This window comes from Cucurbita maxima, unplaced genomic scaffold (genome assembly GCF_002738345.1).
Source record: "Cucurbita maxima cultivar Rimu unplaced genomic scaffold, Cmax_1.0 Cma_Scf00005, whole genome shotgun sequence".
NCBI lineage: Eukaryota > Viridiplantae > Streptophyta > Magnoliopsida > Cucurbitales > Cucurbitaceae > Cucurbita > Cucurbita maxima.
Window position 1 is genome coordinate 1,852,530 of NW_019272021.1, and position 14,887 is coordinate 1,867,416.

General features: G+C 33.8%; 1 protein-coding gene across 3 annotated transcripts; it reads right to left on the bottom strand.

The window, feature by feature from the left end:
* Positions 1–4,904: 4,904 nt before the first annotated feature.
* Positions 4,905–12,599, bottom strand: LOC111479945 (ankyrin repeat-containing protein NPR4-like). 3 transcript variants are annotated; one of them, XM_023124872.1, is made up of 3 exons: positions 12,077–12,599; positions 11,395–11,998; positions 4,905–5,055 (listed from the first exon to the last, which is right to left on the bottom strand). In XM_023124872.1, exons 1-3 carry the CDS (start codon positions 12,545–12,547, stop codon positions 4,922–4,924), a joined length of 1,209 nt encoding a protein of 402 aa, XP_022980640.1. In that variant the 5' UTR covers positions 12,548–12,599; the 3' UTR covers positions 4,905–4,921. The 3 variants fall into 3 exon arrangements, with proteins under 3 accessions (XP_022980640.1, XP_022980641.1, XP_022980639.1); XM_023124873.1 differs by lacking the exon at positions 4,905–5,055 and having other exon boundaries at positions 11,221–11,677; positions 11,714–11,998; XM_023124871.1 differs by lacking the exon at positions 4,905–5,055 and having other exon boundaries at positions 11,221–11,998.
* Between the last annotated feature and the right edge of the window lie 2,288 nt (positions 12,600–14,887).

Below are 14,887 nucleotides of genomic sequence, written 5' to 3' on the forward strand. Positions count from 1 at the left end.
GTTTGAAAGAATAAAAGAGTCATTTTGTTTTAATGAATATCGTTGAGATGATGGATTTGAGGTTGAATTGGAACTTGAGGAGCAAATTCAGACTCGTACAAAGAATAATTAGTAACTCCAACCTAAGCCAACACGTGTCCTAGGGCACGTGCCATATGGGTGATATGTTGATATGTTTGATGTTATGATATGTGTTGCTATATGATATGCCAAATAACATTATGGTATAAATGAAATGTCAAATTATGTTTCGATTAATTATTTTATGTTATGAGATGTCATGGTGTAATATGATATGATTGTGTTCTGTCATGATACGTTATGACATGCTATGATGTGTTTTGAAATAAGAAATTTTACGATACACAACCCAAAAGCTATGATACGTTATGACATGCTATGATGTGTTTTGAAATAAGGAATTTTACGATGCACAACCCAAAAGCTATGATTTAAAAGTTATGCGGTGTATGAAATGATTTTAGGAGAGTCTTACATGATTACTAATTATGAATGTCATCAATTTTTAATTTTATTATTGACATCAATTTAATGGTATTACAAAATTATATCATCTTAACTTAAGATATTATTTACCTTCTTGAATCCTTCTACCTCCTTTTCTCCACTATGATGAAGAGGAAGAAGAAGAAAGAAGAAAAATTTGCATTGGATTGTGTAACCATGCCCTAATACCAAACTTTCTTACCTAATTGAACTCAACCTTGATGTCAAAGATAAATAAAATAAATTAATTATTATGTTTTCATATATGATAACTCCGTGGCTCAATGGATAAGGTGCTGGTTTACGAAATTAGAGACGAAAGTAATCCGGTTACACATGATCCTCCCGTTGATAAAAAAAGTTTCAATAATGTGGGAAATTCGTATGGAGACTTATTTAGCGACTTTAGATCTTTGGGAAGCAATAGAAGAGGATTACGAAGTCCCTCCACTTCCAGCAAATTCTACTGTAGCACAAATCAAAGCACAGAAGAAAAAATAGACAAGAAAATCAAAGGCAAAAGCTTGCCTATTTGCCGTTGTATCTCAAATGATCTTCATGTGAATAATGTCCATTAAAACAACAAAAGAAATCTGGGATTACCTCAAGGTTGAATATGAAGAAGATGAGAGGATTCGTGGAATGAAAGTCCTGAATTTGATTAGGGATGTCGAGTTGTAGAAGGTGAAGGAGTCTGAGTCGGTGAAAGAGTACTCTGACAGACTTCTACGCATTGCCAACAAGGTGAGATTGCTTGGTTTGGTTATGTGTTCCAGAGAAGTTTGAAGCCACTATTACTACTCTCAAGAACACCAAAGACCTGTCAAAGATTTCTATTACAAAGCTCTTGAACGCTCTACAAGCACAAGAGCAAAGGAGGTCTATGAAGCAAGAAGGGTTAATTGAAGGTGCCTTACCTGTTAAGCATCAAGACAATAGTAGGTATACAAACAAGAAAAATTTCAAGCCTCTTAGGAGTCATATCTTCCACTACTCCGGTAAACTTTTGTTGAGCACATGCATTGTCAATTTACTATTTATGACACGAAATTCTTTGTAACTTCTTTTTTGATAATATACTTCTAACCATGTTCATGATTGTACCGTTCTTGCGCTCAATTGCTCTATTTTATTGGGGAGTGTAGACTACATTAAGTTTCCTATTGACACCATTAATTTTGCAAAAAAATCTTGAATTTGTGAAAGGTGAACTCTCCACCCCTATCTGTGCGCAGACAGACGACAAATAAAATCTCTAATCTCTTTCTTAATAAGACTTATATAATTCTTGAAGATAATAAAAGTTTCAGATTTCTCAACAAGAAAATATACCCACACCTTGTATCGTTAATTATCAATAAAACTTATGTAATATCTCTTTTTATTGTTGAAAAGAGATTTGATGGGTCTACAAAGGTCGGGATGTACTAATTGCGGCATTTGTGTTACTCTCGATAAACTTCTCTTTGTAAATGCATCGTTAGGTTGCTTTCCCACCATGCAATCAATGATCTCTTTAATTGGACTAATCTCTCACCATTTACTTATGTTCCAATGTTCTTAAACTCTTGAAACCAAGATACCCATGAAGTAGGGGGTTTTGGTATGATTTTAACCAGTAATATATGAACATCTTGTTTTCAGACTTTGGTGTTTGCCTAATAAGCTTCTCTTTGGAAAGATAGATTTATGAATGAACTAAGTACACATATTTCTTGGAATTGTTCTAACACTTGATAAGTTATTTTTCAACTCAAGTATATAGGAAACATTAGTGATTATTTTAATGTTGACAACTTAATGATACCTTTCTCCCAATACAATCATCTTGAAATTATTTCCAAGCATTATAAATTGTCAAAATTACTTATCAAGATCGGATAATCATTCCTTCTTTGTACACATAATTTTTACACCCTAAGTTAAGGAACAAAACATTTTCCTCGATCGATTAATTAAGCTCCACACATGATATCAACAACATTTCTTCTTTCTCCACATGATCAAACACGATTTGCTTCCTTCTCCAATTGGAGACACTCATATCTAAGATGTCTCAACTGACGACACTTATAATACTCAACTGTACCTTTGTTGAATGAATGTCTACCTCTTTCTCTTCCGCTATCTCTTCCTCAAAAAAATTTACAAGCTTGATCGCCTCCTATTTCACCGATTCTAGTGTTTGTTCATCACCTCCACATTCATTCAATCTTTGCTCATATACCAACAAGTTTCTTTGCAATTTATCGATAGTTAAGGTTTCTAAGTTATTAGACTCTTCAATCGAATATACAATGTAATCAAACCTTGAGGTCATTGATTTGAAGATTTTTTCAATGATCACCACTTGTTTGAATATTCATTTTGAAAAATGATCAACCAAATAATTAAAAATTACTAGAATAAATAGTAATAAAAAAATGTGGCCCATTGGATAAGGCGCTTGTCTATAAAATTATAGACAAAAAACTGTTAGGGAGGAGAACAAAGTCTTCATTATAAAAGTGGAGAAATCTTTCCCTAAAGACATGTTTTAAAACTGTGAAGATGACAATGATACGTAACGGATCAAAACAGATAATATCTGTTGCGATTGGTATCGGAATAGTTAGTTAGATTATAGGTTAATACTCATATGCGAGAATTGTAGAACTTTATAACTAACAAAATAAAAATAAAAAAAAAGATAAAATAGATATGTTGAGATATTTATTTATAAGGTGGGTGATCTTGCAATCATTTTGTTTTAATTGATGTCAATGAGAAGATGAATTTGAGGTTGAATTGGAACTTAGAGGAGCAAATTCAGGCTAGTACAAAAAATAATTAGTAACTTCAGCCTAAGCCAACCAAGCAAGTGCCTCTACTATCAGTTTGGTTGAAAAAGTTACTTTATGTACGATGACACGTGCCCCATGGCCCTACACGTGTCATATGTGTGATATGTTGATATGTTTGATGTTATGAGTTGTGTCGCTATATGATATGCAAAATAACATTATGGTATAAATGAAATGTCAAATTATGTTTCGATTAATTATGTTATGATGTACTATGATATGATTGTGTTAGGCCATGATAGATTATGACATGCTATGATGTGTTTTGAAATAAGAAATTTTAAGATGCACAACCTATAAGCTATGATTTAAAAGTTAAGAATGAAATGATTTTATAAGAGTTTATGCAAGCATATTATCGAGTATAATGTGTGGAATGAATGTGGATTGTCTTACTATTAAGTTAAGATGCATATTCAATGCCATATTACATTATGCAGAGAAATTGGCCCAAGACACAACCCTACAAAATATTAAGGATGATGTTAAGATGGATAGTTAAGTACATGTATTATTAATAGTAATATAACGATGAAACTAGCTCGACGATGATGGGTCTAGGAGGGTGCAAATTGCCTAGTGATTCACACTTGCACGTGAGGGTCGTATGTAAAGAAGTACTACACATCCAAGTTAGTCTAGAATGGAGGCCACCCCTACAACGTTTTAATGATAGGTCCCTAGAGCATTATTGCATGTGTTTGCATCTTTGCACGACCCCTTATAGTAGGGTCACACACGGAGTATTCTTTGAAATACTCAAGGCGTGTGCTACATCATTTTTCAGGTAAAAGCAAGGCGCCCCTGTACAGTTGACAGTGGCATCGCAAATCAAAGACCATGACACGTACATAAGATAGATGCTTATTTAAATTCCTAGACTTAGGTTAGATTAGGTGGTTTCGCATTTGATGTTTTCAAAATTTCATTACCATTTTAATTTTATTCATGAATTATGTTTAAATACGTAAGACCATGGGGTGTTTTCAATGAAAAAGTATATTTTGTTTTGAAATTTATTACTCAAATGGTGACGTTTTAAGAGTTATATTCTGCAGATAAGCTTAGACTAAGATTATATTAACGACTTTAAGTAGGTAAAATCTAAGATCATTACAACTTATAGTTGATGCGAAACTAATTTATTAGACGATTAAATTAATGGGTTCTTGTTCATTAACTGCACATGTATTACTTTTAAAGTAAATAATTAAAAATTAAAAGAGCTCACAGATGGCGCTCAAGAATGGCCGACGATGTTTAGGTGAAATAAAAAGTCAGCTTTTCCTTGTACCAAATGTAATAAAAATTGTACATCAAAGCAAATTTAAGACAATATTTGGACAGCAAGTTGAATCCAGAGGCTTTACTTTATTTTATTGATGATATCATTAAAAGCTTTTGTATATATGGAACCAGGAAAAAGCTAGAGGGAATATGATGAATCATGTTCTTATATTTATAATATGATTTACATTTTTTAAACATAAAACTTCTGAATATAAACATTAATCATCATTAAAATAATACGATAGAATTTATATGATATTTAAGATGGGGTGCACTTAAGCCTAATGGGTTTGAAGTTTAGAGGTGAAACAGTAGCATAAGCTTTTGACCACCCAAACAAGAAAACGAATTATGTGGAATAGACCGACCAACCCGACCAACCCAAACAAAAAGTATAATGCTAAACAATATCCAAATCGTGCAGCAAATCCTGCAGCAAAATTGTTGAGAGGCTTGAGGTTAACCATTATAAATCCTTGTAGAAACGTCAATGCTAAGAAAACTACTGCCGGGCACATGGCCAACTACAAACCCTATTTTTTAGTGGAACTCTACTGATGATTAGCAGAATCACGCCCACAGAGGCCATAAATCATGTACTGTATTGGTCGTCGGTATGCCATAATTGCACTTCCAGCTGGGAGAATTGTCCCATTTTTCATCATCTATGTAGTTGTTGAAATTGTATACAGTGTCTTGTTGCCAAACACCGCCTGCAGGGTTCACCCGGGCTTGAAACGTAACGGTTGTGATCTATCATTGTCCCTTGCACTTCTTGAACCCAATCTCCTTTGTATTTCAATTTTTTCCTCCATGCCTTCCACCGCCCTATTTTAAATGATGCAGATTTTCGTCTCTGTTTTTTAGAATTTGGAAGATTCTAAACTTTCTTTTATGACATTTGAAGCTACAAAATTTGTAGTGCTTGTTCTAATTTTTAATTTGGAGTTATCTCTAATTACTTACCTCTCTTTGTCTGAGTATCATTGATAGATCCAAAATAGTATTTCTTTTGACAATTCTTCATCGGTATTCATAAATGTTTCAATAAGCAGCTTTATACTCTCTAAATGGTTACTTTCTACACATAAATGTAAAATAGTTTGATCTCTTTCATCCAAATAGATTGTAGCTTGCATTGATAAGCTCTTTCATGATCTCGACTTGTCCATTAATTATTGCATAATAGAGAGGAATGAACCCGTTGTTATCATAAACCAAGCAAGCACTTGTGTTCTTCTCCAACAAAGTTCGAACAGTCCCGATGTCTCCATTTTTTGAAGCAAGGTGGAGGGGCGTTCGTTGAAAGGTGTCGACCTCCACAGCAAGTTCGGGGTTGTGATGAAGAAGTAGTCGAATGAATTCAAGGTAGCCATGGCAAATCGACTTGTGCAATATGGGATTGTGATTGTTGGAAGAGGAGACAACAAGTTTATGAATGAGAGATGGATCATGTTGAATGAGGGATTTCAATGTTTGAATACATCCCTTCTTTGATGCTTCATACACCTTTCTTCTACTTTCTTCCACCGACCCAATTACAATTCTAATTTCTTGATTTCGTGTAGCATCAGGGTACACCATTGAAAGAGAGCGTGGGATGCTTGAGATTCTTTTCCACTCTCACTATATTTCAATTCCACTCTCTTGCTTGCTTGCTTGCAGATTGTATGAAATGAGAGTAATATATAAATCAAAAAATGGGACAGTCATGTAAAGAGATACAATTATTGGGGTTCCACTTTTGCAAGCTTACTTTGACCCATTCAAATACGGTCTACGTTGACCCCTTCAAAGCCACACGTAATTAACCATAGTTTAATATGGGTGAATTTGGATTCAAATAAACACATTAAAGCCAAAGTAATCAAAGTTCAAAAGACTGGTATGGACTTAGGTGTAGCATTATCATGTCGTAGGGAATATAAGAGAATGTCGGAGGTACTGAATCTCGATCTTGAATACTTATCCAAATCCTTGGCATGAATAATAATACAATCACTCTTCTCCATCCATTAATGTCGTGTCAATCTAAATTTGAATACTTATCCAAATTTGTAACGATCCTAAATTTCTATATACTCAGAGTCGTTACTAACGTTTCATACTCATCTTTAGTGCAAAAATATAACTTTTAAAAGAGAACATCATCTATAGTATAAATGTCGAAAATATTTAAAACATCATCTTCTTTGGAAAACACAACCATGGTCCTATGTGTTTAAATACAAAACACTAAAATTTAGAGAAAATAAAGACAAATTCAAAATAGTTTAAAACAATGAAAGACAAAACAACCTATTCTAACCTAAGATTAGGAATTTAAATATAAGTCTAGCGCATGCACGTGCTAGAGTCTCTACTCGCGATGCCACCGTCGTCCATACAAGTGTGCCTTGTCTTTACATGAAAAATGATGTGGCACCGGTCTGAATATTTTAAAGAATACTCAGTAAGTGGCCCACTATAGGGGGTCATGCAACTGCAAACACATACCATCATGATTTAGGGACCTATCTCTAGCTCATCTAAGGGTGGCCTCCAGTCTCGGACAAATTGGATGTGTAGTACTTCCCTACACACAACTCACTCGTGCAAGTGTGAATCTCCATGGCGCTCATACACCCCCTAGACCCTCTGGTCAAGCTAATCTGTAGCGACGTCCGGAGGTTAGTAGAACCCCAAAGTGTCATGTTTCTCATAAACACCCTGCTCGTCATACTGTGTGCGTTCGCACTCATCATTTTTAGGGGAAGTATCCTTATGCTTATGAACATACAATATGCATGAGATCCCTCTAATGTCCATCTTATCATCTCTTCTAACATAACCCTCTAGTCTCATCTCTTTATTACATTAAGTAACACATGCTCGTGAATATTTATTAATATCATTTTCATGCTCTTAGGGTTGTGTCTTATGTCGATCTAACGACGTGATGCAATATGACACTCATCATCATATAACTTGCTTAATATGGAAAAGATCATCATATTAACGTAAAAGTTATGTAATTATCTCATCATATTGTTATAAAGTGACTCAAGCATATCAAGTAAATAAATTTCCTTGGATGAATTGTTACACAATCACTCTTTTTCATCCATTAATGTCTGTGGTGCGCTGCAAAGTCGAGGTATTCCTCTTTCTCCCTCGGACGTAAAATGGTAAATGCATTGGACTTTTTATGAACTTTAATTGTAATCTAGAAATTTGGGGTTGAATAAAGTTTTTCTTTGGACGAACATTCAAACCATGTCCCTTTCACCCAACAAAATTCAATATATTTGAAAATTTAGAATCCAATCAATTTAAAAATTTATAAATATAAATAATTATGGTCATGTGGGAACTTATGCGAGGAAAATTCTTAGGAGTTCTTATGATTTAGTCACCGAAAAAGAAAGTGCACCTTGTTTAATATAGACACTAACTTGTGCAATTCCGCCTTTGTTTTATACCATTTGTTACGCCACATGCCTAGGATTCGAAATCCATATTTGGCACCTAATGGCCTTGTCATTCTCATACATCCCCTATGATATAATCACTTCACTTTACTTACTCCTCGCTTTTAAGAGTGAAGACTATTATCATAGACCCATATAAATTATTCTCGCTTGCTTTGTTCTCACTCACATGCATCTCAGGAAAATTTCTAGAAGGTCACCCAACATAAAATGAATTGCTCCAAGTAAAACATGCTTAACCATAGAGTTCCTAAGATTAAATCACTGAAAAGGAAGGTGCACATTATTGGTATAGGTCATGTGCCCCTCAATTCTTTTAAATTTTTCTTAGTTAAGATCCCTCTCAATATTCAGATGTAGCATCCTCTTAGCTATTCAGTCTACCTATTTTTAGCACAAAAATCCTAAATGTGAGCTGATGCCATCGAGGGGAAGGAATCTTAAAAGAAAGTCCTTTTGATTTTGTGTGTCCTTTCATATACAAAACAGGGTTCTCCTCACAAACTCTAGTAACATACCTCTCTTTCTCTTTAATCTCTTTAATCTCTACACATGTGTCAAATATTTCTTCCTCACGTCATTAGTAACAATATCATCATTTAAAGCATTGTCTTGCATATAAGACAATCTTCTTCTTTTTTTAATGGGTTAACAATTTGTCTCTCTCTTACTTGGTTCAATAAATTCATTTCTTAACTTAATTTAGACATCTATTTCATAGATTGAGGGATTCAATTAAAATTTTATTGAAAGCTATCCAAAATGGATCATTATTACCAAGATTCTCACGTATAGATTTGACTGATTTACTTTGATAACGATGTGTGGAAAAAATCATTTTCTTGTCTATTTGCATTCTTTGCCAAAGTACATATATTTTCCTTTATGTTTCAAGATTTCATAAAATACAAAGTTTAGAACTAAGACAAGGTTTATAAGAACATAATAGAAATATATATATATATATATATATATATATATATGAAAAGAATAACAGAAGTTACACTTTTTGTTTTCGATGATTGACACAATATGAAGAGATGAAAAAGAATAAGAAAATTTCGGAATGAAAAATAAGAAATAAACAATAATAGAAACATATATCCGACCTAGAATCTAAAACTTTGATACTAAATGTTACGAAACTTTTGAAATTCAATCTAACAACATTATTAAGGAACAAAATCTTTAGATCATAATTATTCAAGAACTTTAAAAACGATAAAGAATCAACCCATGGGAAAGTCTTGGAACAAATTACCTTGATGATCAACTGATGATCAAGATCAAGAGTAAAAAAAATCGTTTCTAAACTTATGATTCGAATTACTCCACAAGATAACTTGATCAAGACTACTTGAATGACTGTAGTATACAAACATAAACTTAAGAAATGCAAAGGAACAATCTCATGACTTCAAAAGCATAATATGAAAACTTCATTTTAATATCTAAAATCTTCATCCTAAGCAACAATGTGAATGATTATTTATAGCCTTAAAATAAACCTTAAATTAACCTAGGATTAACTGAAAGGTGGTAACTCTAATCCCCATCAATACCATAATTACCACTAACTAATTGTAACTTAAAACCTTAAAAATAATACATTAAAATTGAAAAATACAATGAAACCTCCCTAAATCCAAACATGTATGGTACAATCTTATTATCTACCACGAAGTCTTTGTGGCATGATTGAGACACCTTATTTCGTATCAACAAGTGACACCTAAGAGTACTGGATAGGTATTCACCTTCATTAAAATATTTAAGGGGAGCCAGAGTTCTTTGATGGGGCTCCTAGAGTTGGAGGATACAACCAAGTGGAAGCAAGTCATGGATGATGGAATGAGTTTGATGTCTAGGCTTTAAAATTGTGTTGCTCTTTCGTATACTTAAGGTTAGTATGTGACAAAGTTGAAAAGAAGATGATGTGGATAATAGATTATCTAGAAGAATTAGGCAAGAAGTAGCGTGAAAAGATTCTTAAAGTAGATAATCAAAGTGTCATTCAGTTGGTGAAAAACCTGGTCTATCATTCAAAGACAAAACACATCATAAGATGTTATCATTTTAATCGCAGATCCGTGGAAGAAGATGATGTGTTTAGAGAAGATATAGGGTGCAAATAATCCAGTAGACATGTTGACAAAATGTGTTGATGTTGAAAAATTGAGGTTGTGCAAAACCTTAATAGGTCTTGTGCAATGAAGATATTGATAATCGTTTGAAAATGAAATTCTTAGTTGACTAGATCAGTCTCCAAACGAGAGAATTGTTACATTTATAGGTTGCTCAATGGTTATACATAATAAAGCTATATATGACAAATGACATATATACTAAATAACTGACCAGTAAATTGTCATATCTGGTAAAACTATTTACTTATAGCCTTAAAAATAAACCTTAAATTAACCTAAGGTCAATTTAAAGAGGTATCTCTCATGCCCATCAATACCATAATTACAACTAACTTATTGTAACTTAAAACCTTAAAAGCTCATCTAACATGAAGTTTTTGTGGCATGATTAAGACACCTTATTTCGTACGAACACGTGACACTTGAGCAAGTGTTTGAAAAAAAATTATCCAAAACCTGTACTAGCCTCTACTATTAGGAAAGAAAGAAAGAAGAAAAAAAAAAAAAAAAAAAATCTAAAGGCTTTATTAGTGACATCATAACGAGAAATTTAGAACCTAATTTTTTTTCTTAAAGTCGAACTTTCCAGATTTTACTGGGAGTCTTATGTTTTTATACTCACTTCGTTTTTCCCTTTCTTTTTCAGGTACCGGTAGAGATGGGGAGGTGTTTGAGAGCTGCACTATCATAGAGGGGTGTCGTTCTGGAGCGTCAGTCCGTTTTCACGTTTGGAGTCTTTTGTATTTTTTTTTTTTATATTTGTATTTTCTATTTATAATATTTTTATTTAATTTTGGTGTCGGTTGAATTCGTTTTCTTGTTTTAAATTTTATTGGATTTTTATCTTCTATTTTATTTTATTTTTATTTTTATTTGTTTTCGCTTTCGTCTTTTTAATCTCAATTCGATTTTCGAGGTTTCGAAAATTGAGTTGGAACGGTTTTAGTTTTGTAAGCATCATGAGAATCATAGTTTGATTGAATTTATATAATATTTAAGTTAAGATACATTTAAAGCTGTGGGCTTTAAACTTAGAGGTGAAACAACATAATAAGCTCTTGACCGCCCAAACAAGAAAACGAATTAAATGGATTAGACCAACCAACCCGACCAACCCGAACGCTAAATAATATCCCATGACTGCAGGAAGTTGGTCGAGAGGCTCGAGGTTAACCATTATAAATCCTTGTAGAAATGCCAAGGCTAAGAACACTACTGCCGCACACATGGCCAACACTAACACCCAACTACAAACCCTATTTTTTAGTGGAACTCGACTGATGATTAGCAGAATCACGCTCACAGAGGCCATGAACGAGACCACGTTTGCTATTGAGTAAATCAAGTAATCTAATGGTCGTCTGTATGCCATAATTGCACTTCCAGCTGGGAGAATTGTCCCATTTTTCACCGTAGCACTCATATAATAATATTCATGTATGTAGTTGTTGGAATTGTATGGAGTGTCTTGTTGCCAAACACCGCCTGCAGGGTTCACCCCGGCTTGAAAAGTCACGGTTGCGATCACTGTAGCCACCAACATCATTATCCCTTGCACTTCTTGAACCCAATCTCCTTTGTATTTCAATTTCTTCCTCCATGTCTTCCACCGCCCTACTCTAAATGATGCAGATTCTCGTCTCTGTTTTGTGGAATTTTGAGATGCTAGACTTCTTTTTCTAACATTTGGAGTGTTTATTCTAGTTTTTACTTCCGAAAGCGAGAGTAAATATCCTACCATCTGCATATAAAAAAAAAAAAAATTATAAAAGTTTGTAATTGGCTGAAAATTCATTCAGAAATTTTTCTCAGTACTTGCCTCACTTTTTCGGAGTGTCGTTGATAGATCCAAAATAGTATTTCCTTTGTCATCAGTTGTGTTTAAGAAGCCTTCATGCCGATTCATAAATGTTTCAATAAGCAGCTTTATACTCTCTAAATGGTCACCTTCTACACATAAGTGTAAAACAGTACGACCATCGTTGAGCTTCATCCAAATAGATTGTGGCCTTGCATTGATAAGCTCTTTCATGATTTCGACTTGTCCATTAATTACTGCATAATGGAGAGGAATGAACCCGTTGTTATCGTAAACCAAGCAAGCACTCGTGTTATTCTCCAACAAAGCTCGAACGGTGTCGATGTCTCCATTTTTTGAAGCAAGGTGGAGGGGCGTTGGTTGAAAGGCGTCAACCTCAGACTGCATCACAATTCTAATTTCTTGATTTTGTGCAGCATCATCAGGAATGGCATTGAAAGAGGGCGTGGGATGTTTGAGATTCTGCTCCATACTCACTATATTTTGTCATCCCACTCTCTTGCTTGCTTGCTTTCAGATCCTATGAAATGAGAGTGATATATAAATCAAAGAAGGGAAAGTCTTGTAAAGCGTAGTACAATAATTGAGGTTCCACTTTCGCAAGCTTTCTTTGACCCATTCAAAGTTATGGTCTACGTTGACCCATTCAAAGCCGCACATTTCTTATCAAGTTAGAATCAATACATTATAAAAATATCCAACCTCACATATAACAGATATTGTCCTTTCTAAACTCTCACACTTATAAAGAATGTTTCGTTTTCTTCTCCAATCGATATGAGATCGCACAATCCACTCCTTTCGAAACCCAGGGTCGTCATGGCACGCGTTCTCTTCTCCAATTGATGTGGGACCCTCCACAATCCACCCCTTCTTTAAGGCTCATCATCCTTGTTGGCACACCGTCTCGTGTCTACCTCCTTCATACTCAACCTTCTCGTTGGCACATCGCTCGGTGTCTGGCTCTAAATCAATTGTAACAACTTAAGTCTATTGCTAACAAATATTGTCCTATTTGGATTTTCTCTTTAAGACGTTTTTCTCAAGGTTTCTTAAGTTTTTCCTCTCAGACGTTTTTCTCAATATTTTTTAGGTTTTTCCTTTCAGACGTTTATCTTAAGGATTTTAAAACGTGTTTGTTAAGAAGAAGTTTTCAGACCCTTAAAATAAATATTATGTTCTACTGGTATACCCACTTGTAATCTCACAATAAACAAAATTTAAGGTAAAGATGTCTAAACGTTTTAGTTTGATTTAGTGAATTTCTTTTTTTAAATAGAGAATATGGAAGGGATGAGAGCTAAACGTGACAAAGATTATTATAATTAAAAAAAATGTACTGTGTGTATGGTAATACCTAATTATTAAGTTAATAATTATTAGTTAGGTGCAACTACTCCTTGCTGTCCACGATGCCACGTTTAAAGTATATACATACATTGATTGTGATGTCATTTTTACTCAAGTCTTGGAATACTATTATTGCTACGATTAGCCGTTCTTGGAGATTTGAAAAACTAAAATTCGATGAAACTTGAGATGTAGTTCTTAACGAAAGTATTCGCAAACGAGACATTGGGAATTAATCTAGCAGTGCTCTTAGTGTTGACTAAAGGAGAAAAGTAAATGAAGGCCAAACAAACATGACTGATGAAAATAAAAGATGCGAGAAAAATCTTCAAACAATTGAAACGTAGCGTTGTTGGAGTTGTGGAGAAAAAAGGCAGTTTTGGACAAATTGTACAAACCAAAGAGAAAGTAGAATCACAAACTAGAGGATGATAATGGTTCTATAAATTCACTCGAAGACATTTTTTATGCTCTTAACCTCAGTGTGGACAGCCTGATTGAATCCTAGATTTTGGATTTATGTGCATCTCTTTATTCTTTTCCAAATAAGTAACTGTTTTGAAATTTCAAATCTAGAAATTTCGAGAAGACGTATATTACCGACAAAAAAGTCTTTGAGATCGAAGGAAATGAGGATGTTTGCATAAAAATTCTCGTAAGAAATTAGTGGATATTAAAAGATATATATTCTTGGTCTCAAGAATAACTTGATCTCTTTTGTAGTTGGATAGCATAGCTTATGCAGTAAAGTTTTGGGAAAAGTTCGTGGAAGATTATGAAAGATGTTATGTTGGTAGCACGTGACACAAAATTTAGAATTGATAACGCGAACCCTTATCCTCAGCCCAACGATCCAAACTTTTGTTGAAGCAAGAACTCTTGAATCAAAGAAATTAACACATCCTTATGCAAAACTCGGATCAACCAATAGATAAGGCCTGAATTAGATTACCTCCTAAGATCAAAGATGTAAAAGCAAGATTTGAAACCTTATTTTAAATTGAGTCACTTCACAATCGAACTTGATCAAAACTTGATTGAATGGCTCAGATGCAATCTACACAACAATTGCATGAAACTTAGAAATGACAGAGATGATGCTCGAATTTCTAAAGGCCAAAGTCTCAATTTGAGATCTCACTTTCATTGTTTCATAATTACCTTTTTATTTAATAATTTGTGGGTATTTATAGTCTCACACATAAACTTTGACCACAGCAGAAGTTAGAAGTTAGTGGTCATAATTTAATCTCGATCTCTTAAATCTTTGCAAAAGAAAAAGTCAATTTCACTAATCACTTCTACCCTTTTGTCCATTACAAGAATTATGAAATTAAAAATAATAAATAAAGTTTTCTAACTACTTATCTGCAATTTATAACAACTTCATCCCCTAGTTCAATTGTGCAAATATTCACTTCTAAACCTCCAAATGATCCTTCCTAAATCAAATGAGCTTGT

Excerpts from the sequence above, each read along its gene's own strand:
- LOC111479945 (XM_023124871.1), bottom strand. The coding sequence starts at position 12,547 with ATGGAGCAGAATCTCAAACATCCCACGCCCTCTTTCAATGCCATTCCT. Across the intron at positions 11,999-12,076 it reads CGACACTCCGAAAAAGTGAG|ATGGTAGGATATTTACTCTC; the intron begins GCAAGTACTGAG and ends TTTTATATGCAG.